General features: G+C 42.3%; 2 protein-coding genes across 3 annotated transcripts in view; one reads left to right on the top strand and one right to left on the bottom strand.

Annotated features, from left to right (window-relative positions):
- The first annotated feature begins 1 nt into the window (after position 1).
- ZC2HC1C (zinc finger C2HC-type containing 1C) lies at positions 2-10,949 on the top strand. The gene is made up of 3 exons (XM_007184480.2): positions 2-233; positions 1,084-2,431; positions 8,258-10,949. The coding sequence occupies exons 2-3, from the start codon at positions 1,103-1,105 to the stop codon at positions 8,519-8,521; spliced, it is 1,593 nt and encodes a 530-aa protein (XP_007184542.1). The 5' UTR covers positions 2-233; positions 1,084-1,102; the 3' UTR covers positions 8,522-10,949.
- A 718-nt stretch (positions 10,950-11,667) lies between these two features.
- The window catches only part of NEK9 (NIMA related kinase 9), a 36,367-nt gene continuing 27,158 nt past the window's right edge, over positions 11,668-20,876 (bottom strand). The window contains exons 19-22 of one of the 2 annotated variants that reach the window (XM_057542384.1): positions 19,037-19,245; positions 18,005-18,118; positions 16,225-16,434; positions 11,668-14,194 (exon numbers count right to left, since the gene is read on the bottom strand). In XM_057542384.1, the coding sequence (XP_057398367.1) occupies positions 14,072-14,194; positions 16,225-16,434; positions 18,005-18,118; positions 19,037-19,245 (656 nt within the window). In that variant the 3' untranslated portion in view covers positions 11,668-14,071. Of the gene's footprint in view, positions 14,195-16,224; positions 16,435-17,956; positions 18,119-19,036; positions 19,246-20,876 lie in introns of both variants that reach the window. The other variant, XM_028167053.2, reaches the window with a different exon arrangement.

Here is a 20,876-nt window from a genome sequence, read left to right on the forward strand (position 1 = left end):
CCCGGGGCGGCGCCCGGTGGTGTGCGGACTGCGCTTGCGCACGCCTCACCCACCCACCCACCGTGGAATTCGCGGCGAGGAGGGGCTGGGCGCCCACGCTCTCCCGTCTCCAGGCAACCGAAAAAACAGAGGCTGAGAGCGCCTGCGCGGCCGTCGGTGGAGAGAGGGTGTGTGGTCGGGAAAACTAAGTCCTGGGGTTTCCCCTGAGCAGGAGCTGTCCTCGAGAGCCTCAGGTACGCGGAAGGGCGGGAAGACATGGGGTCAGCACCTCGACCTCCCAAGGGCCCGACAGACTGAAGAGCGAGGGCTTGTCCCCAAAGCGGAGTCTCCAGTAGAGGCTTCCCGGCGGAGCCCTCCGGGACAGAATGCGATTTAGGCGTTCCGGATCTAAAACCCGTGGCGGCCAGATCAGGTGGTCCCCGCCTCTCAGATTACAGACCATCTGCCGTCTGTGCCGCGGGGACTCCTTGGGTGAGGGTTTGCCAGCCAGGCACCTGCTGCAGGCCCTGAGCTGCAGCAGCTGTGCTCTTTGGGGTCAAGCATTGTTCCAGCAGGAGGGAAGCCCCGAGAGCTCTTTGTGCCAGTCACTTACCAATGGGCCAAAGTTTTCTCACCTATAAAATGATGGGGCTAGACTCGGAGTCCTAAGGTCCCTAAATTCGAGTCCTGTAACTCTGAGAGAACCCCTCAGTTTACGGGTGAAGTAACTGGAGCCAGCAAGGGGAAGCTGCTTGTCCTGTGTCACAGGCCTAAAAACTGACTTTCAATCCAATAGCTCTTTCCACCTGCTACGGAGTATGCTGTGTATGGCAGAGGCTGGTACTGATGCAAAGGAAAGCCAGGTGACAGGAACACCTGTATCACATTCCTTTTTCTATCCTCAGGACCTAATAAGCACCCGCAAGACATAATAAGTGTTCACCAAATGTTTATTGAGTGAAAGCTCTGGCAGACCCAGCACCACTGTCCCTAAAAAGTCTAAGGGAAAATGTGGGTAGGACAAATGTAGTAACAGTTTACTTTAGCAGCCGAGGTGAACCTCAGACAAACTCCTCACATATGTCTGGTTTAAATCTCCCCTAGGCTTCAGTTCATGCCCTGAATGGCTGGTCTCCAGTTGGCACTGCCTCTGCCTGTGGGCATTATGCTCCCACATAATAAAACGGAAGCTCCAGAGCTCCACTCAGCTAAGCAAGACCCCTCTGAAAAAGGTGACTCTTCCCAGCGGTCCTCTATGGGGCACCCGAGGAACAATTTCCAGCAGAAGCTTTTGAGCAACCAAGAGCTGACGCTGGATAATCTCTACACTCACCCCAAATGGAACACCTGCACAAAAGCCCGGAGCTACTCCTATCCCCACTGTGCTGGAATCAGCCAGCAAGATTCAAGAAGCAACCCCCAGGGCCAAGCAAAGTGTTTGTTTTACTCACCAGTCCCTCAATCCCGATATCCCAAAGCAAATAACCAGGAATTCATCTCCTTTACGAAGAAGCGAGTTGGGGTGGACCGGGCATACCCACTGAAACCTGTGTTTCATTGGAAGCCCCATAGTACAGGTGAGGCTGGCACTGATGGGAACCAGAATGTCTCTCCAAGACCCCCTGAGCCAAGAAAGTTTTCATACAGTAGCTTTGGTTCAAGGAACTGGGTGAATTCATCTGTGGTTGGTACAGTTGCTGCCAGTCAGGAGGACAGGGTCATGGCAAACCCCAACAGGATGGAGTGGACGCAGATCCAAAGACTAGAAGCTGCAGGGGAGAGTTTAGAGGAGGAAATCCGCAGAAAAGAGACTCTTCTGAGGGAAAAGCTGAAGAAGACAGAGGAGGAACTCCGAAGGATCCAGAAGGAAAAAGAACAGGCTGAGGAAAACGAAAAAAGAGAGCTACAGAGAATGGTACTCCCCAGGAGGAGAGTTAAAGGCAACAGCAATACCACATACAAACCTATCTTTTCCCCAGAATTCATGTCTGAGGAGGTCTTCAGTAGAGACACGGGAGAGGATGAAACTTGGGGACGGTCTCAAGAAAATTCTAGTCCATTCCAGTTCTCTGATTATGGAATTCAGAAGCTCAAAAGGGAAAGACTGGTGGCAAGCAATAACAACATCCAAGACCGATTCTCAGGGCGATTGAAGGAAACATTTTCTCAAGCTTCAGAAACGCCACTCAGTGCTTTGCGGAGGTCCACCAGCAATTCTAGCTCGTCTAGGGCACCACACTCCTCGGGCTCCAGCTGTTCCACTGAAGAGCCAGAACTGGGCGAGTGCAGCCACTGTGGCCGAAAGTTTCTCTTGCTCAGGCTGGAGAGACACTCCAACGTCTGCTGCAGGATGCAGAGTTCCAAGAGGAAAGTGTTTGATTCCTCCAGGGCCCGGGCCAAGGGCACAGAACTAGAGCAGTACTTGAACTGGAAGGGACCAGCCTCAGTCAAGGTAACAAGGGCCTTATGGATTTGCCTTGAGTGGGGATCATTTTAAGAGCCTCTTATATCCTCATCCATTTTCTTTAAAAAAATTTCATGTGTCATATAGGGAGAAAGTGAGAATTAACGTTTGATTTATTGATTACTACTGTGTGCCAGTCACAGTGATGGGAGCTTTTCATATGATCCTCACCACAACCCTGTGAAGATTTCATTATCTTTTATCAGTTCAAAAATCAAGTGTCAGAGAGGTTAACTTGCTTGAGATCACAAACAGTCTTAAATGACAGTCAGCATATAAATCTGGGTCAGAATTACTCCAAAAATCTAGACTTAAAAAATATATGTCCTTTTGGGGCTTCCCTGGTGGCGCAGTGGTTGAGAGTCTGCCTGCTAATGCAGGGGACACGGGTTCGAGCCCTGGCCTGGGAAGATCCCACATGCCGCGGAGCGGCTGGGCCCGTGAGCCACAACTGCTGAGCCTGCGCGTCTGGAGCCTGTGCTCCGCGGCGAGAGAGGCCGCGGCGGTGAGAGGCCCGCGCATCGCGATGAAGAGTGGCCCCCGCTTGCCACAACTGGAGAAAGCCCTCGCACAGAAACGAAGACCCAACACAGCCAAAATCAATCAATCAATCAATCAATCAAAAAAAAAAAAAACATACGCATCTGATTCAAGATCCTCATTAAAAAAAAAAAAAAAAAAAAAAAAAAAAAAATATATGTCCTTTTGATTATAAAAGTAATAAACACTTACTTTAGAAAATTTAAGAGAATGAAAAATATAAAGAAAAATATTATGAAGCATTTCACTACCCTGAGAGAATTCTTCGCTCTCTGCAATATATTCTGCTACCTCCCAAGATTAGGACTTGCTACCACTCCTATAACTGTATCTATTTTTTCAAGATTGGCTAATTTTGATATACCTTCTTAGTAAATACATGAAACACAATTGTTTGGAATTCTTTTTCTCCCCATTTAGAGCGTAAACACCTTAAAGTTAGAGGACTTTATTTTTTAAATAATTTTTATTGGAGTATAGTTGATTTACAATGTTGTGTTAGTTTCAGGTGTACAGCAAAGTGAATCAGTTATACGTATATATATATATAGCCACTCTTTTTTAGATTCTTTTCCCATATAGGTCATCACAGAATATTGAGTAGAGTTCCCTGTGCTATACAGTAGGTCCTTGTTAGCTATCTATTTTATTTTTTATTTTTATTTTTTAAAACTTATTCTTGGCTGCGTTGGGTCCTCATTGCTGCGCACGGGCTTTCTCTAGTTGTGGTGAGCAGGGGCTACTCTTCGTTGCGGTGCGCAGTCTTCTCATTGCAGTGGCTTCTCATTGCGGAGCACGGGCTCTAGGCACGCGGGCTTCAGTAGTTGTGGCACGTGGGCTCAGTAGTTGTGGCTCGTGGGCTCTAGAGCGCAGGCTCAGTAGTTGTGGTGCATGCGCTTAGCTGCTCCGTGGCATGTGGGATCTTCCTGGAGCAGGACCCGAACCCGTGTCCCCTGCATTGGCAGGAGGATTCTTAACCACTGCACCACCAGGGAAGTCCAGTTATCTATCTTATATACAGTAGTGTATATATCTCAATCCCAATCTCCCAATTTATTCTCCCCCAGCACTCCCTCCTGGCAACCACAAGTCAGTTCCCTATGTCTGTGACTCTATCTCTGTTCTGGAAACAAGCTCATTTGTACCATTTTTTTTTTTTTTAGATTCCACATATAAGTGATATCATATGATATTTGTCTTTCTCCGTCTGACTTACTTCACTCAGTATGACAATCTCCAGGTCCATCCATGTTGCTGCAAATGGCATTATTTCATTCTTTTTTATAGCTGAGTAATATTCCATTGTGTATATGTACCACATCTTCTTTATCCACTCCTCTGCTGATGTACATTTAGGTTGCTTCCATGTCTTGGCTACTGTAAATAGTGCTGCTATGAACATTGGGGTGCATGTATCTTTTTGAATTATGGTTTTCTCCAGATATATGCTCAGAAGTGGGATTGCTGGATTAGAGGACTTCATCTTTGGTGAACATTCCTAGATGCAGAAAAATGTTGTAAAAAGTGACTTTGAGACACTTCCATACATTTGGGGGAACTTCATAGGCACATTTGGACAGTCAGATCTGGAGAAGATTGTCTGGTGAAGCTTCTACCACCTTGTCAAGGTTATAACACTGGGGTTGTAGATGAGTGTTTCTCAAAGTGTGGCATGCTGACATGCATTTTTTATTTCAGTAATTGTAATGTGTATTAGAAAAGTAAAACATAGTAAGCCCTTGATTTCTAGGAATCATGAATTTAAAGAAAAATAGTAAGGGGGATGAAGTGAAAGTGGTATGCAAATGATCAAAACGTGGGAAAGCCTAGACCACATGGTTTCAAAGCCCCGTCCAGCTCTGAGTCTCGTAAACTATGAGAGTGTTATTCTATTTTCATTTCCTTCCAACCCTCCCACTGCCACGCTAGCACCTCTTGTCCATTAGCACTTTACAGTTTACGTGTGTATTTTTGGGGCCTTTAAAAACTCACGCTTATGTGGTGGCTGTTAAGAAAGTCTTTTGCAGTTAGTTATTTCTTTCAGTACGATATGGGAGATCACTACAAGAAAGTCCTTTCCATGTTTAGCGACCATCTCCCTGAAATCTGGTTTCCAACGAGAAGTCAACATTTTGCCCTTGCAGATAATGATATGATCATCAGTTTCTGTTCTTTCCTGTTTTCTTTCTGGTCAACCCAATAATCCACTGGGGTATTCTCTGTCCCACTATAGTGGTTTATTTCTGGCCAGAACCTAAAAGAATCTTGTGTTTCTTAAATTCCCAAATACAGTAGCAATAAAGCAAAAAAAAAAAAAAAAAAAAAGAAAGGGTTTCTGAGATCAGACGCCCTAGCTTTGTGGAAACTAGTTTGAGGAAATATGTTGCATTGAGGACATCAAGGCAGAAAGGATCTGGATTGAGATGGACTCTTCTCCTTGGACTGTCCCAAGTTCTATTCCAAAGCTTTGTGCCTTTGTAAGCTGAGTGGTTTGTGTCTCTCTGTTATTCCTTCAGTGTACTTGCAAGAACAGGTGATTTTTCTTTTATCCTTTAATATTCACATAACTTCCAGCAGACTCATACTCTTGTCTCTCTACTAGACCTTATGTATTTGAGCATAGAGACTATATCTTTGTGCTTTGTGATTAATAAGTGTTAATTGAATAAACTTCAATACAATGAAGAATTAAAGTATAAGTATCATATAGTTGAGGAACTTTCCCCTAATTCAATTCTAAAGGTTCCTAGATACCATCTCTAACACTCTGATTCTCTTGCCTTGTCTGTTTCAGTAAGATTTTCCTGATGGATCCTTCCTTTTCCTTTGATAACAACTCTTCCTATATTCATCACCAAGCAGCTACTTGCTTGCTTTCTTTTTTCTTCTTTTTAAAATTAATTTTATTTTCATCTAAGCAGTATTTGAATACATTTAAAAAATCATGTAGTACTAAGTGACCTATAATGCAGATCAACAGTACTTTGCCTCATCCCTCTCTGGCCCCTCATCTAGCTCCCACAGGCAGTTCTGATAGATGACTCTTCTGGTATGCATTTCCATATTTCTAAATAATATACTTATTTGCTTGATTTATCAATTTTGCACATTATCCATTGACCTCCTCTTATGGACACTCTGGGTTCATATCCCCTCTCCTCCCACTTTTCTCCTTCCCTTATCCTTCCATTGTAGTGAAATCACAGTTTTGGGTTAAACCAGTAGTCAGCTATTTATGTGATAATAACCACATAAATTTTGTTCACTGCTGAGTGAACAGATTCTGCCCCTGCCCACATGCACCTAGAGTTAATAATTGACCCATGTTTTAATTTGCTTGGTTTCCTACATACCTAACTCTATTTTTTTCCCCCTGAATGATCTGCCCAGTATCAGACACCTGTTAATGTTTTTCTATCAGTTTGACTTTTTTTTATTCTGGAACCTCCATCCCACCATTCTTTTTCTTCCTGCTCCAGTCCAGACTGGTTCTTCTCCAGGCCTGGTGCAGACCTGTTGTTTGGAACTTCTCTCTGCTTCTCTCCTGTTTCCAGCATCCTGTGTCTTCCTTTTTCTTGCTTTACTCTTTGCTTTGCTGAAGCTTTATTAAGAAAGGTGCATGGGAGGCATATTTTTTGTCTTGGGATGAATTAAAATATCTATATAATAGCTTTATTTTTGATTGATGAATTGGCCAGGTAGAGAATTCTAGCTGGAAAATTATTTTCTGTTAGAACTTTTATGGCATTTCCCCACTAGCTTTTAGCATCCAATGTTACTGTTGAGAAATCTAATACCATTTTGATTTCTGCTCCATTATATGAAACCTATAGATTTTTTTCGTTTTCTTAAAGCTTATAGGATTCTCTGTTTATTCTGAAATTCTACAATGATTGTGTTGGATAGTGGGTAGGCCATTTCAATCTCAAGGGTAGTGATATTTATTTCTAGGAATGTTTATTGTCTTCTTTCTTTAATAATTTCCTCCTTGTGCTTTCTGTTTTTGGAACTCCTGTTAGTCAGTGTTGGACTTTCTAGATTGACTTCCTAATTTTCTGATCTTTTCTACTTTCCATCTTGATCCTTTTTCCCATTCTACGTAACTTTTCCGACATTATTTTACAACAGTTCTATTTTTATTTTTAGCTATCACAGTATTAATTTATAATAGTTCTTTCTGGTTCTCTCATTCCTTTTTCATAGTATATATATTCTTGTTCCATAGATAAAATCTCTTCTAACACTCCTTGTTGATATTATGATTTTCTGTAAAAAAATTTCTTCTGCTACCTGCCTTGTTGCTACTTCCTGTGTATGCATGTGTGTTCATGTACTTGTTTGGTCTATTCCTTGTTAGAGCTTTACTGACTGTCCATTCATATTTAAGCTTAAGTGGGGCTTGTTGACTGAGGGCTTTCATATTAGGGTTATCAAACAGTGAGCCTTTTAATTGGGGTCCCTCAGAATCAGCATCTCACCTTTTCTCTCAACTGCTTGGTGCTTCCAGAGAACTCTTGCCTCCTATGAGGGTACCTGTGTCTGGTACTCTGGGAGCTGAGTCGGGGAAGGAAGCTGACAGTTAATTCCACAATACATTGTGTACACTTGCCCTTAATCTCCATCTTCAGCCCCTAGATTAACCCTGTTCTCCACTGTGCCTGGATGTCCTGAGTCTGAAACCTGTCTGGTTCAATTTCTCCAGAGAGGGTGCTGGAAGTGTTGGACACTTGGATGTGCAAGGTGGAGAGGAGCCCTGGGAGCCAACCTGTTCTCCGCCCTGTACCTCCCCCTTCCCACTACCTGTATTTCCAAGCACTGAGCCTCTCAGGGGTTCTGCTGGGAAATACGGCTTGCCTCTCAGTACTATCCGCCTTTGCAGGCCCTTAGTTTAAGTCAGCGGTTCCCAGACTTTTTGGCACCAGGGACCGGTTTCGTGGAAGACAATTTTTCCACGGATGGGGCAGGGAGGGGGATGGTTCAGGCGGTAATGCGAGTGACGGGGGAGCAGCAGATGCAGCTCCGCTTGCTCGCTCGCCCGCCACTCACCTCCTCCTGTGTGGCCCGGTTCCTAACAGGTGGCGGACCAGAACCAGCCTGCAGCCCCGGGGGCGTTGGGTGTCGGCTGGTTTAAGTGCCTCCACTCCGGCAAGTCAGTTATCATTGTTGCTTCTTTCCTGTTCTCTTTGACCTTAATTTCCTGTCATTCTAACGGAGACTCAGGAAGGGGATGAGATAGACACCAAGTTAAATGATCAGTCTTCCTTCAACTTACAGGCTGAACCTCCTTGGAAGAGCAACTGGAAACAGAAGCACGAATCTTTCATCCGTACCCTCCGTCAGGCTCGAGAGGTCCAGCAGGTAATTGCCAAGGGTGGAAACCCCTCCGACCTGCCTCCCATCCTGCCTGCAGAAAATCCAGACTATATTCAGTGTCCTCACTGTAGCCGCCACTTTGCTCCCAAGGTGGCAGAGTGGCACATTCCTAAGTGTAAGACCATCAAGAACCGCCCTCTGCCTCCAAGGAAGCACTGCAGTTGAGCAGACAGCAGTGGAAACCTCCTCGATAGTCCAGAAGGCTCTGCTTCTCTTCAGCAGTAAATGGGAGTAGAATAATTTGATGCAGAGCAGAAAGAACTACAACTTTTACATCTCCCAGGTCTGCCTGCAGAGCTGAAATCAGTGAAGAGACAGAGACCCATTGCTAAGCAGCAGGAGGCAACAGGAAGCCTCAGCTTCCCACTAAATCACCGCCTCCGGCTGGTGTGCCTCATGTTATTGCCCTAAGAACCGATGGGTGAGGACACATAAGAGTAGCGAGTAGGCTACATTAAAGCTCTCTTCTTGCAAGCCTGATTGTGGTTTGTGCTAGGTAAGTGCCTGCATTTGCTGTGCCTTCTTGCCGCTGCCTCTACATGTATGTCTATGGCTTCTGTTAACTCCTCTTGTTCTTGCAAGAAGTTGGCTCGTTGGTATCAGAGGATCATGGTATCTTATAAAAAATACAGTTTTGCTGTAAGGCAAATGACCTCCCCAATACATAGTCCTGGCCAAAAGTCAATACAAGTATGGAAGGTTCAGGCGCCAGTATGTCCTAAACCCTCCCCATGTTGTACTGTGTAATAAAGGGAACCTCATCTTTATGTACAATACTTTACAGGGTAGGGATGGGGGAAAGCACACTATGTCTCTGTAGTTGTTCCTTCCTAATGGATTTCATATGTCCAAAAAAAAAAAAAAAAAAAAAAGGAAGGAAGGAACTTCAGTTTCAGCTATTGCTAGCACTCTGCTTTCAAATCAGGTTGGTTTAACGACTTTTAAAATGAAGCAGCAAAATGTACCATCAAAGCAACCTGGGACATTCTGGTGTCACATGTCCCTGCTGATCACATCACAGTAAACTTCTATTCTAGAAACTAAACTTTGAAGGAAAAGATACCAGATCTAAAATTTTCCCTGGGCAGAATCGTGCCTACTGCAAGTAACCTTCATAATTAGGCCTTCAATAAATGGGTTTGGGGAATTTAAAATTAAACAAATAATAAAATGAGTGAGTCTTAGACTTGTCAAACGGGAGAAGTGATGTGATAAGGTAATGTCTGATGGGGGAGATATCAGTTCAGGTAGGATGAAGCTAACACAACAGATCTGAAATACTAGTAAGATTACTGTCCTGAGAGCATCACTCAAATTGTTAGTTTAAAACACTGGAGAAAAATCACCTAACCTGACCTGGGCAAAGGGGGCTGTGCAGACCACAAAACCACATTTACTAAACTACAGATGGCCACTCACTCTTGTTCCATTTCCTCTGCAGCTTCTGCTCAGTGGCTGGGCTAACAGATCAGACCAATTTGATATGCAAGTTTAAGGCTTTAGCTGTGAAGCTGCTAGACACTAGGCTAAAAAAAATCATATGTTTCAAAAAACAGCATATATTGCTTTATGCTCTTCATAACTGTTACAAAGAAAGAGAGGTATCACATAATAGGGCTTTTGGTTGGTCATTTAAAGAAAACTCAGAGAGACACTGGATATTTAACCCAATATATACATTCTCCAGTCAAGTTTAATGAGGTACCCACTTTAAGTTTCACACTTGATGGTAAAAGCAATAGGTGACTAGAATGAGTGGTGGCCAAGGTCACACAGTGGTAGCCTGTGGACTGCTTTGCCCCGCAGGTATGTTTTATTTGACTGACATAGTATTAAAAATATAATCCGACATTAAAAAATTGGGATATGGAGCATCTTTTGAAAAACTGGAAGTTCTGGAAACCCTGGGCCTGCAACCCTATATAGCACCAACTGAGTGGGGTTTAGAATCAGTTGCTCCTTCCAGATGAGGTGGAGCACGCAGATCACCACAGCCCCGCCTGGCGTGCTTCACTTATTTGCCTTGTCTGCCTGGTCTGGAACCCCTGGATGGTTATAAAGGTCACAGACCAGGGGCCTCCAGGGAGAACAATTGTTGTGTGTGTGGGGAGTGCTTTCTTATGCTGCTAGAGGAACAAACGTCAATGCCATAGTGTTCCCTTTGATCTCAACATGTTTAGGCCTTTGATTATATCAGGAATATCTATTAGCCTTTTAAATTTAGCTTGATTGGATCTTTGGGAGGAAGAACCTTTTTCTATCTACGTCTCTTCCTAGATAGCAGAGGATGACAGAGAATAAATAAATGCTGCTTGTTAATGTCCGTGTGTTATACTACTTTATCCAAGAACCTTTAGTGCAAGTAGATGCTATAAATTTTAAAGTTCAAAAGGTCAAGCAATGAGAAAAAATCTTATAGTGAAACTCACTTCGTTAAAAAGTATATGCAGTGTATTGAATGCAGCACAGCACCTTTGGCCAACATTTGCTTTAGGTCATCAGTTTGTCACTTTTCACAACTACACAGGAGGTAGCAGAGATGTGATAGTGTTTTTCTCCCTAATGTTCATAATTCTGTGAGGTTTAGTGATCAGCATGTTTATTTCCATAGTTAATCATTGAAGCAATAAATGATTTTTTTGCTTTGTGGCAGGAAGGAACTTGTTTCGTAGTCCTGACTACAGCCCACTCTGCCCTGACACTATCATGAATAATATTTCTTTGGAGGCCCAAGGATGCTCATTTGAAATAATTCATTTACAATACATCCTTGCACCAGAGTTGTTCTATTATGAATGTTTCCAAATATACGGCAAAATCAAATGAAATGTGAGTTAAGTCTGCTCTTGCCCTGAACTTCAGTGAAATGTTCAGCCAAGAGAAGTTACAACTTGGCTATGCCAGGGAGACCAAATACAGTTCAGCCTTTGTGAGGGAAAACAGTTTTACAAACATAAACTGGCAGTATCACTTGAAAAAGCCCACTGTGGAGATAAGTACAAGACATGACCCTTCCTCTTTTAATGGCTCATCTTTTTCTCCTTCTGCATTTTAAGCACTATATTTTAGAAGTTTTGGGGGGGAAAAAGTTGTAGCAGCAAAAATGATTCTATTAGTAAGAAAAAGAAACTGGCAAGAAGCAAAGATTATTTCTGTGCAAATGTCCCTTGCATTGTTTCTGTTACAAGACCATTTATTTCTTTATTTATATAAAGACTCACTGAATCAAAAATTCACGAAGGCCTAGAGTCTGCGTGTTTTATCCCCAGTGACTAAGGTCCATGCGTAGGCTCACTGAGGCATAGCACTGATTGAGAGTTTAAATGTTTATTTAAAACAGAAATGTCAAACCACTCCACCCTCAACCTTTCAAACATCTGGCTAACAATAAGCTAATTCTTCAGCAACAATGTCAGAGCAGAGGGGTAACTCAGGTTATACTATAACTCAAAAGCAATACTACTGGAAAACTTAAAACACCTAGCACTACATAAAGAAAAGTAGGACGCAATTTAAGAGAATTAGCTACAGAAAACCATTCAAAGGCATTTCTGCTGCCTCACCTTTTACTTTTTATCTGATGCATGGCTACCACCTTTGAACTGGTTTCTGTTTGTGTAGCTTTTTGGTGGGAAAAATCGTATGGCTATCCCAGGCACAATTTGGGAAAGTGCAAATTGTCTCTAAGGCACAGAACTTAGATTCTCAGCCAGATTAACAGCAAACCTAGACTTCCCAAGGGAACATGCTAGAGAAAACGACCCCAGCGTTCCACTGCTAGAGAGTGACTTCCCCTCCGGACCAAGAGCCCAGCTCTCACCCTCCCTTCAGTGCTCACTTTCATCCCATAGTCTCAGCAATGTGCCCATGTTCCTCAGTTCCATGGCAGAAGCAATACTCATGATTAACACCCAAATTGACCCTGCCTCTCAGGCCTGCTGAGATGGTGAGCATGAGGGATACAGGAACGTGAAAGGCCAGTCAGTCCTTAAAAAAAAAAAAAAAATCAAAGTTGCATTTACATGATGAATCAAAACCCATTGTTAGGGTTTGTTGCAAACCCCAAGTCCCCAGAACTTGCAACTTTAATCCAGGGTTGGCCCCTTCCCTTATTTTAAGAAAAGGCTTCAGTGATTACATTAGTACCATTGTACTAGGCTTCCCAGAATTGAGAAAACAATGGGAATATTAAACCAAAGAAGATCCCATTGAATAGAGTTGCCCATCCCCAGCTGAGGGGTTTTCCCGGAGCAGCAGCCTTTACACCACCAGTTTTAGGGAAATGGCAAAATTTCCATTGCACAGGTCCTTCCAAAATACTAAATAGATATCAAACATTCATTTTTTGGTTGGGGAAAATGAAACAAAAATTAATTTAGCTCTTTCTAGGGAGGTAGAATATGAGACTCATCAAGGCAGCTCCTGTGACTCAAAATACTAAAGGCTAGGTGGAAACACAATGCTCACATCCTTAAGTAAAGCCATCAAACGTTTCTAGGACACTTTCTCTCTTTGGGAAAGCTAGCTTGCTCCTGTCTGCAAGGACATGAAGACACGGGGATCGGAAGGGAGCTCTCAGCCAAATTCCTCTCACTTGGCAGGCTCCTCCTGTTCTGCTAGGCTTCAGGGACTACCTGGTCTGGGGGCTGGCTTTGGGCCGCTCAAGTAGGAAAGATGATACAGATTCACTGATAAGGCTTCATAAAACACCAAAAGGGGAAACATACTGACTAGACATACAGAAAGGGAGCGGTTGGGGCTGCTGATGTCAAGATTAGAACCCTAAGAGCCATGAAGGCAGAGGTACAAGAAGTCTTCTCAGGGGCAGAAGACTCAGTCACTCTTGGCCCTCTCGAAGACACCGAGTAGAGGCAGCTGAAGCAGGACCTCCCCTCACGGTTTCCTCTGAAGTCCATTCCTACTGCCCCACGGACTCAATTCTCTACGAGATGCCTCATCTCTCAGAGGAATCTTCCAAAGCTAGGAAATCCCACCCTGCGTTGGCCACAGCCTGACACTCCTGCTGTGTGATGAGGAGGGACCTACCCTTCTTTCTCTGCTCCTCACTGAAGAAGTCTCACTCAACCCTCAGAGGAAAAGCAATCTAAGCCCACTGCTCCTCCTCAAGCATTTAGCTGCACAAAATAATTGAACTTTCTGAAAACAAGCCGGAGATTGACTCCACCAGACATACTGTCCTGGACTAAGGCTCCTGAGAGGGCTTAGAACACTTCACCACCCTCCAGATGACCCTGGATGGGCCACACCTGGTTCCAGCCCACTCCAGCTTTACACTTTAACCTCCTCCACCCAGAGGTGCAATGCCTGGTGTTGAATTCCCAAGGCAGCTTCCAATTAATGGTGAAAATGGTAAGTGGGATGTAAGCTGCTACCAGCAAAATTAAGGTAAGCATTGTGTCTCCTCTTCAAAGGTGGGATCACCAGATGAGGTACAGAGCTGCTGTTGCTATGGCAGTCACTGAGGACAAAGCCAGGGCCATGGGGCCCTTCCATTCTCCAACACAAAACCACTCCTAGATCCTATCTAATAGGCAATGCTACTCTCCAAGTGTACATGGAAAGTGCTTCAGAGCCTCCGCCGCCTGCTCCTTGTCTGCAAGTGAACGAAGCCAGGAAAGCGCTCTCTGCGTTCAGTAAGTGTGCTGTGAAGGTCTTTGGATTCCAGTTTCCTGGAGGCTATACAGGCTCAGGAGACTAGAGGCTGGGTCTACAGGAGTCTGTTCCCAGGAGGCACCAGGAATCTGAATCTAAATCAGGCTTTGGATCCATTTCCATCTCTTCCTTTGCTGTCTGAGTTCCTTTGGAATGCATCCCCACCTGTCCAGATAAAACACAGGTCCAGGTTAACAACATTGCCACCTAGCTACAGCATTTCAGGACTAGATTTTCAATGCCGACCTCTAAGAATGTGTAGCCATGGTTTTGTGAGGAGCTCATACTACTACCTTAATAATAGGACCTTCGATAAAGTCCACACTTGTACATTTGTTGCAGGTAGGGTGACCAAGTGTCGTGGTTTGCCCAGGACTGCAGGATTTTCTGGGATGCAGAACTCTTCAGTTTTAGAACTCAAACAGCCCTAGGCAAAACAATCCTCCTCCCTCCTACAGCTGCCAATCACTCCATGCTTACTTCAAGTGTGTATATTACTTTCCAAAGTACTTTCATAGACATTATTTCATTTAATCCTCAAAACAACCATACAACAACTATTTTCTTCTTTCAGGTGAGAACCAGGGCTCAGAGAAACAAAGTAATTTGTCTAAACACATAAACCTGGTAAATGGCAAAGCCAAGGTTGACAGTATTTCCCTAACCTAGTTCACTCTATATAGAGCAATACTATGGCCCTTTAAAAACGACGCAAGCAGCATCACCGGTGAAGTATTTTTACCAAAAATGTTTAACTTGAACCTAATCAAGCCTTAAGTCTAACTTCCAGTTCACAGAAATGACAGGGTGACAGAAGAATAAGATAAGCAATGTCTCAGGAAAATAAGGCAAATCCTGAATGTAGGACATTCTGTTAAACTGACCCTGTTTCTTCAACAAACCAATGCCATGGAAATTTTTTTTAAAAACGGGGGTAGATGACAACAACAATAATCCAAAAAGAAATGCACAAGACTTCTAAGAAATGATAAAACTTTATGTAAGAACATAAAGGAAGACTTGAATAAATAACTATTCAAGGCTGGGAAGACTCATCATTACAGACATGTCAACTCTACTCAAATAAAGATACAATTCAAAGCAAATCTAATAAATTCCAATATAAATACTAAAGGGAGTTTTGAGAAACTTCACTTTTGAGGAATTCTAAGATTCATATAGAAGAAGCAATGTGCAAAAATAGCCAATGTAACCCCGGAAAAGAACAAAAAGGAGCACAGGACTTTCCTTACTGGGAATCAAGACATTCAAAACTCTAGTATTTTAAATAGGACTAATTAAATAGCTCAAAGCAACAGAGAGCCTAAAAATGAACCCGTGTGTATTTGGATATTTACAATATATTAAATGTGATCTTTCAAATCAGTGAGGGAAGTATGGATCACTGAATAAAATAATTTTAAAATGTTAAAAAAAAAGGGGGGGTAGGAGTGGTGATGGAGGGAATTGTTCTAGATTAAAAGAAATGAGAAACATAATAGTGTAAAAGGGGGTTCTTGACTGGTTTCTGATCTAATAAAAACAGTTATAAAGGACATTTTTATGGGAAAATTGGGAAAATTTGAGTATCAACTGGGTACTAGATGAGAATTGAGAATACTAGTGTTATTTTTGTTAAGTGTGATAACAGTACTGTGGTTCTCCAGAAGAATGACATCTTTATTTTTAGATATGTGTAATAAAGTATTTAGGGAGGCTATGTCATGACTTTCATAATTTACTTGAAAATGGTTTAGCAAAAAAAGAAAAAGGAAAAAAAATACACACACATACACACACTCATATTTCAAATACACAGATAAATACCTACACATATTTTAAACATACACACATACACAGACACAAACACATTTGAAATAATTACAGCAACATGTTAACAACGGTTGAACCTAGATGGTGGATGTATGGGTGTCCACTGAACTGTAATGTTTAAAGTTTTTCATAATAAGTAGAAGAAAAAACAAAGGTAACAAAAATACAATGGAAGTTAGGTGATGAAATGATTCAATCCAGGTGCCTGAAGAAGGACCAAGCATCTGGGATTAATTACAAACGTTACATCATCAAAAGGTAAGTACTTGCAAAGAAGTAAGCCTATTTCAGGCATTGGTGTTTTGTTTCTGTGATTCTTCAAAACAGAATTAGAAATTCAATTATTCTTTTAATGCTCTCACCTGCTGCCCTCCTTCTAATTTCTTGTTCAACTTCTGTAGCTGGGTAAAAATCTGAAGGTTTTCTTGCTGTAACTTCTGTTGTTCAGCCAGACACTTCAACACCAGACCCTGCAGTCGCTCAACCTCCACCTGCAGAGTGCTGCATGCACAGGTGGGAGTCAAGGGTGTTCCCTTCCCAGCGCATGTTCCTGCAGGGTTCAGCCGAGGTGGCTAGAGAGACAGGAGAAAAGGGTCATAGGAGGTTCTGCCCGGATGCTACAGCTCCCCAATCCAAATGTCCTCTAAGTGCTACCAGATTTTACTTTTAAAGTAACATATAAAACACATACACACGAAGTAAATGGAAGACAAACAGAAAACTGCTGGAATTACAATAGAACCTGGCTCTAACACAACAGAGCAAGAGAACTCTCAGTGCCTCAGTCTGCATTATGGTAAGGTAAAAGAATAATCATCTATTTTGGAGAACTTTGTGAAAAATTTTAAAGTCATTGATATCTTCCGATTTAAAATGCTGAAGTGAGAGAATGCACAATTTGGTTTGGAACAAGTCTTTCTTTCTTTCTTTTTTTTTGCACGCGAGCTTTCTCTAGTTGTGGCAAGCGGGGGCTACTCTTCGTTGCAGTGCGCGGGCTTCTCATTGCGGTGGCTTCTCTTGTTGCGGAGCATGGGCTCTAGACGTGCGGGCTTCAGTAGTTGTGGCACACAGGCTCAGTAGTTGTGGCTCGCGGGCTCTAGAGCGCAGGCTCAGTAGTTGTGGCGCACTCTACTCTATGTGCTCCACGGCATGCGGGATCTTCCCAGATGGAACAAGTCTTTCTGATCACAGTGAGGACACCATGATTCAAAGGGTCAATATTCATGAAATGTAGTGGATCACACTTTAGAAGAGATTTAAGAGGTGTTCAGTAAACAGGATCGCCAAAACAATTCAAGACGGCTAACTGACAGAGGAATTAAAATGTTTACCTTGAAGTTTCAAAGGCTTTATTTCCTCTACTGGGAAGCTTTTCAATTATCCTAGCCTGGATTTTTCTCCCTTCTTCTACTGTACTTTGTTTATAGGAAGGGTCAACAAATGATAGCCCATGGGCCAAATCCAGCCTACTGCTTGTTTTTGTAAATAAAGTTTTATTGGAACATAAGCATGCCCATTCATTATGCATTATTTTTGGCTGCTTTTGTGCTACGATATCAGTATTGAATGGTTGCAAGAGACTGTATGGTCCGCATAGCCTAAAATAATTACTATGTAGCCCTTTAGAAAAAGTTTGATGATCCCTGGTTTACAGTTTTATTGAGATATTTACCACAATTTGATTTCTACCAAAGTTAGGTATACATGCATTGCTCCCCCAGCAGACTACAAGTATTATTTCTTACTTACATTTAGAACCTCCAACCTACCCCAGCAGTGTCATGAAAAATTGGATTTGAATTTTGGAATTTCAGTTTTGGTACTTCTGAGGCAGAGAGAAAAGAAAGACAATCATCTGGTACAGAAAGATGTGGGCCTGTCAGAAATGTGAAAGGGTAGATACTTTTCCACAGAAATCAGTTTAGCCTTGCGTAGAGGCTTTAAGCACTACTGAACAGACAGTATGAGTTGATGCTGGGCAGCTGGGAAACCAATGAAGCTAGAGGGGAAGACAGTGAGTGAGGCCAGGAGAACTGGGCAGAGCTTACAGCCACTGTTTACCTAGTTGTGATTTAAAGGCAAAAGCTCAGTTACCCAGGCTCCTGCTGGGGGCTTGTGTTCCAAAGGAGCTTCAGAGCCCACCTTGAGTCCTTGTAGCTCTTCGTAGGGCAGAGTATCTTTCTCAGATTCTGAAAAAGCTGCACTTAGGGGGGATGGGCTGTCAGGCATAGGGATGAATTCTGCATTTTCCAGCTCCTATGTATAAGAGAAAGAATCTCATCAGTTCTGTTTGAGCCATTTACTTTCGCCCAAATTCTCTTCTTACTATAGCTTTCACTCTGTCGTGACATCAGCACCCTCTAGTGGAGCAGGACAGTTGTGGTTACAACATAGCTCGCCCTACCTGTCAACATCCTGCCATTCCTTCCTTCCTTCCTCTGAGGAGTGAATAGTGAAGCGAATTCAAACTCAAATCCAAGAACATTTTGGAGTGTCTGACATGTTTCTCTAACACACTCAGTCTACACAGGCTATTCAGTAAGTTGGGAAGCTCTAAGGTGATGGCAGTGAGGCCAACTGCCAGGTTGCTAAAGGCTGAGGCTAAAGCTTTAGATAGAACTGTGTGCTGCTTCCTCCATTCATATTCCTATGTAGCAATCAAGTTTAATCTTATTATAGAGGGAGCTTTAAATCTACAGGTTCTCTCTGTGGTGCGGGGGGGGAGTAAAAAATTTAAAATTTCTCTAACTATAAATGTTGACTGTAGAAAATGTGAAAATACAGATGGGCAAAGGGAGATGATAAAAATCACCAGTAATTCCATCACTCATAGATAACCACTGTTAAAGCATTTCTCTACCATAAGGCATTCCAATTGCCCCAATATTCTACTTCTATGAACCACAGTACAAAATCTAGAAGCTTAATCTTTGCATGTATGCATTATAAAAACTGCCTTCAAGGAAGGTTGCATTAATTTCCATTCATTTAAGTAATACAGGTATGAGCACATCTTATATCTTTTCTTGTCAGGAAGAAAAAGGATTAGAGATTTGGTGATTTCGGTTCAGGTAGAAATCAGAAACCTAGATGCCTGCTGCAAAACGCTTGGATAGGACATGGGAAACAGATCCTTTCTAGTCCCTACAGAGGTACCTCTACCAAAGGAATTACCTTTCGAAGCCAGCCAGGACAGGAGCTGCTGGCCCCACTACCGATCCTCACGGCCTCCGTGGGACTGACTAAACCTTCCATTCCTCGGTCTGCTTCCATTGTTCCTCGGAAGCCTCCACTTGGATCAGGAGTTTCAGATTCCTGCTGACTGTCCTCCTCTTCTCCCCTACCGCCACCGCTGCCACCTCCTGGGCTAGAGCTCTGAACCACTGACAGATACACAGCACAGAAATAGAAAGCTTTGCTATGCAGCAAGATTTACCATCTGATAGCCCCACCGACCCCTGGAGAGGTTCCTAGAGTTGCGTGAAGCAGAACAGCAACAGTGTAAGTCAGATACTTGGGACTAAATTTTTAGTTTTATACAAGGTACTGTGTATCAGTATCTTTATAGCAATATCCACTTCTACTTTCCAAACTTGCTTATCCTTATGTCCACAGCAGATTATCAATGTTCTACAGCATTACTGAATACTCACCCCAACCACAGCATCCACGCCTTAACAGATATACCCAGACTCCAACATCCTTCATAGAGGTTTATCTTATATACAAAGCTTTTTCACATTTGAGCCAAACACCTCTTAAAGTTGCCAGATAAACTCACCATTAACTCCCTTTCCGGGGAAACACCTGAATGGAGAAGTCCTCAACCGTTAAATTCATTAAATTCTTTAATGACTATTCATAAGAATTTAAAAAATATGATGGCTGGTTCTTTAAATATCATGCAGCATATTCCAAGTTACATTTAATGAAGATGAGTTGATGTACAGTCAGGAAATGAAACTGAGTTTTAATATGGACCAGAGAAAAATATAACTAAGAAAGTAATTTGCCAAAGCTAAAAAAAAAAAAAAATTGCGTGGTATATTCTAAAGTTAAATGTAAAAGCTTATTTATGATCACCAGCTAACCTGGCTTGAGGACTGACTATGCCACGCTGTGATCCTACCGAAGCAGCAGAACTGTAGATGCCAAAATAACCTTTCAAGCTTGCTTTTTTGTTTTAAATGGCTTTTAAAAATTATGTTACATTTGACATACACATTAAGACTATTTTTAATGTATGTGTAAGGTTTGATGCCTAACAAAATAACCATACATGCATCTACTACATGAAAGTACAATTAGTTTCCAATACGGTAGCCATTAGCCAAATATGGTTATTTAAATTTAAACAGAATGAAAAATTCAGTTCCTCAGTCGCAAGAGCCACTTTTCAACTACTCAACAGCCACACGTGGCTGGTGGCTATTATACTGGACAGCACAGACATAGAACATTTCCATTATTGCAGAAAGAGCTATGGGACAGGGCTGAACAAGAATATTACCTGTATTGCTCCATCTGCCTTGTGAATTCCTTCCTTCTCTGGCCTCCTACCTACATATAACTACTCTGATTAATTTTGTATTTTTCATTTCTTCTTGCAAAAAAAAAAACTTTATCACATACTTAGGTATCCTTAAGCAATATATTATTTATTTTGCTTGTTCTTGAACTTTATAAAAAGGCATGTAGTCTGCTGCAACTTTCTTTTTACATTTCACATTATGGAAATATTTGTACATGTTGTTCATTTTAACACATATAATATTCCACTGGATGGTTATAACATATTCAACCAACAAATATTTATTGAGCATTTACCATTTGCCAGGCATTCTTCTAGGCAATGTGGATAAAATTATTGAATAAAAAAGACAAAAATCATTGCCCTTACAGAGTTTATATTTTCCAGACAATGGACATGTGCTTTTAATCTTATGTTTTTCCTTTAAACACTGTTCCAGTAAAACAGAGCTGTAATATAACAGCTGTGCTTAGCAAAAAGGTA

Source organism: Balaenoptera acutorostrata, chromosome 3, assembly GCF_949987535.1.
Source record: "Balaenoptera acutorostrata chromosome 3, mBalAcu1.1, whole genome shotgun sequence".
Taxonomy (NCBI): Eukaryota; Metazoa; Chordata; class Mammalia; order Artiodactyla; family Balaenopteridae; genus Balaenoptera; species Balaenoptera acutorostrata.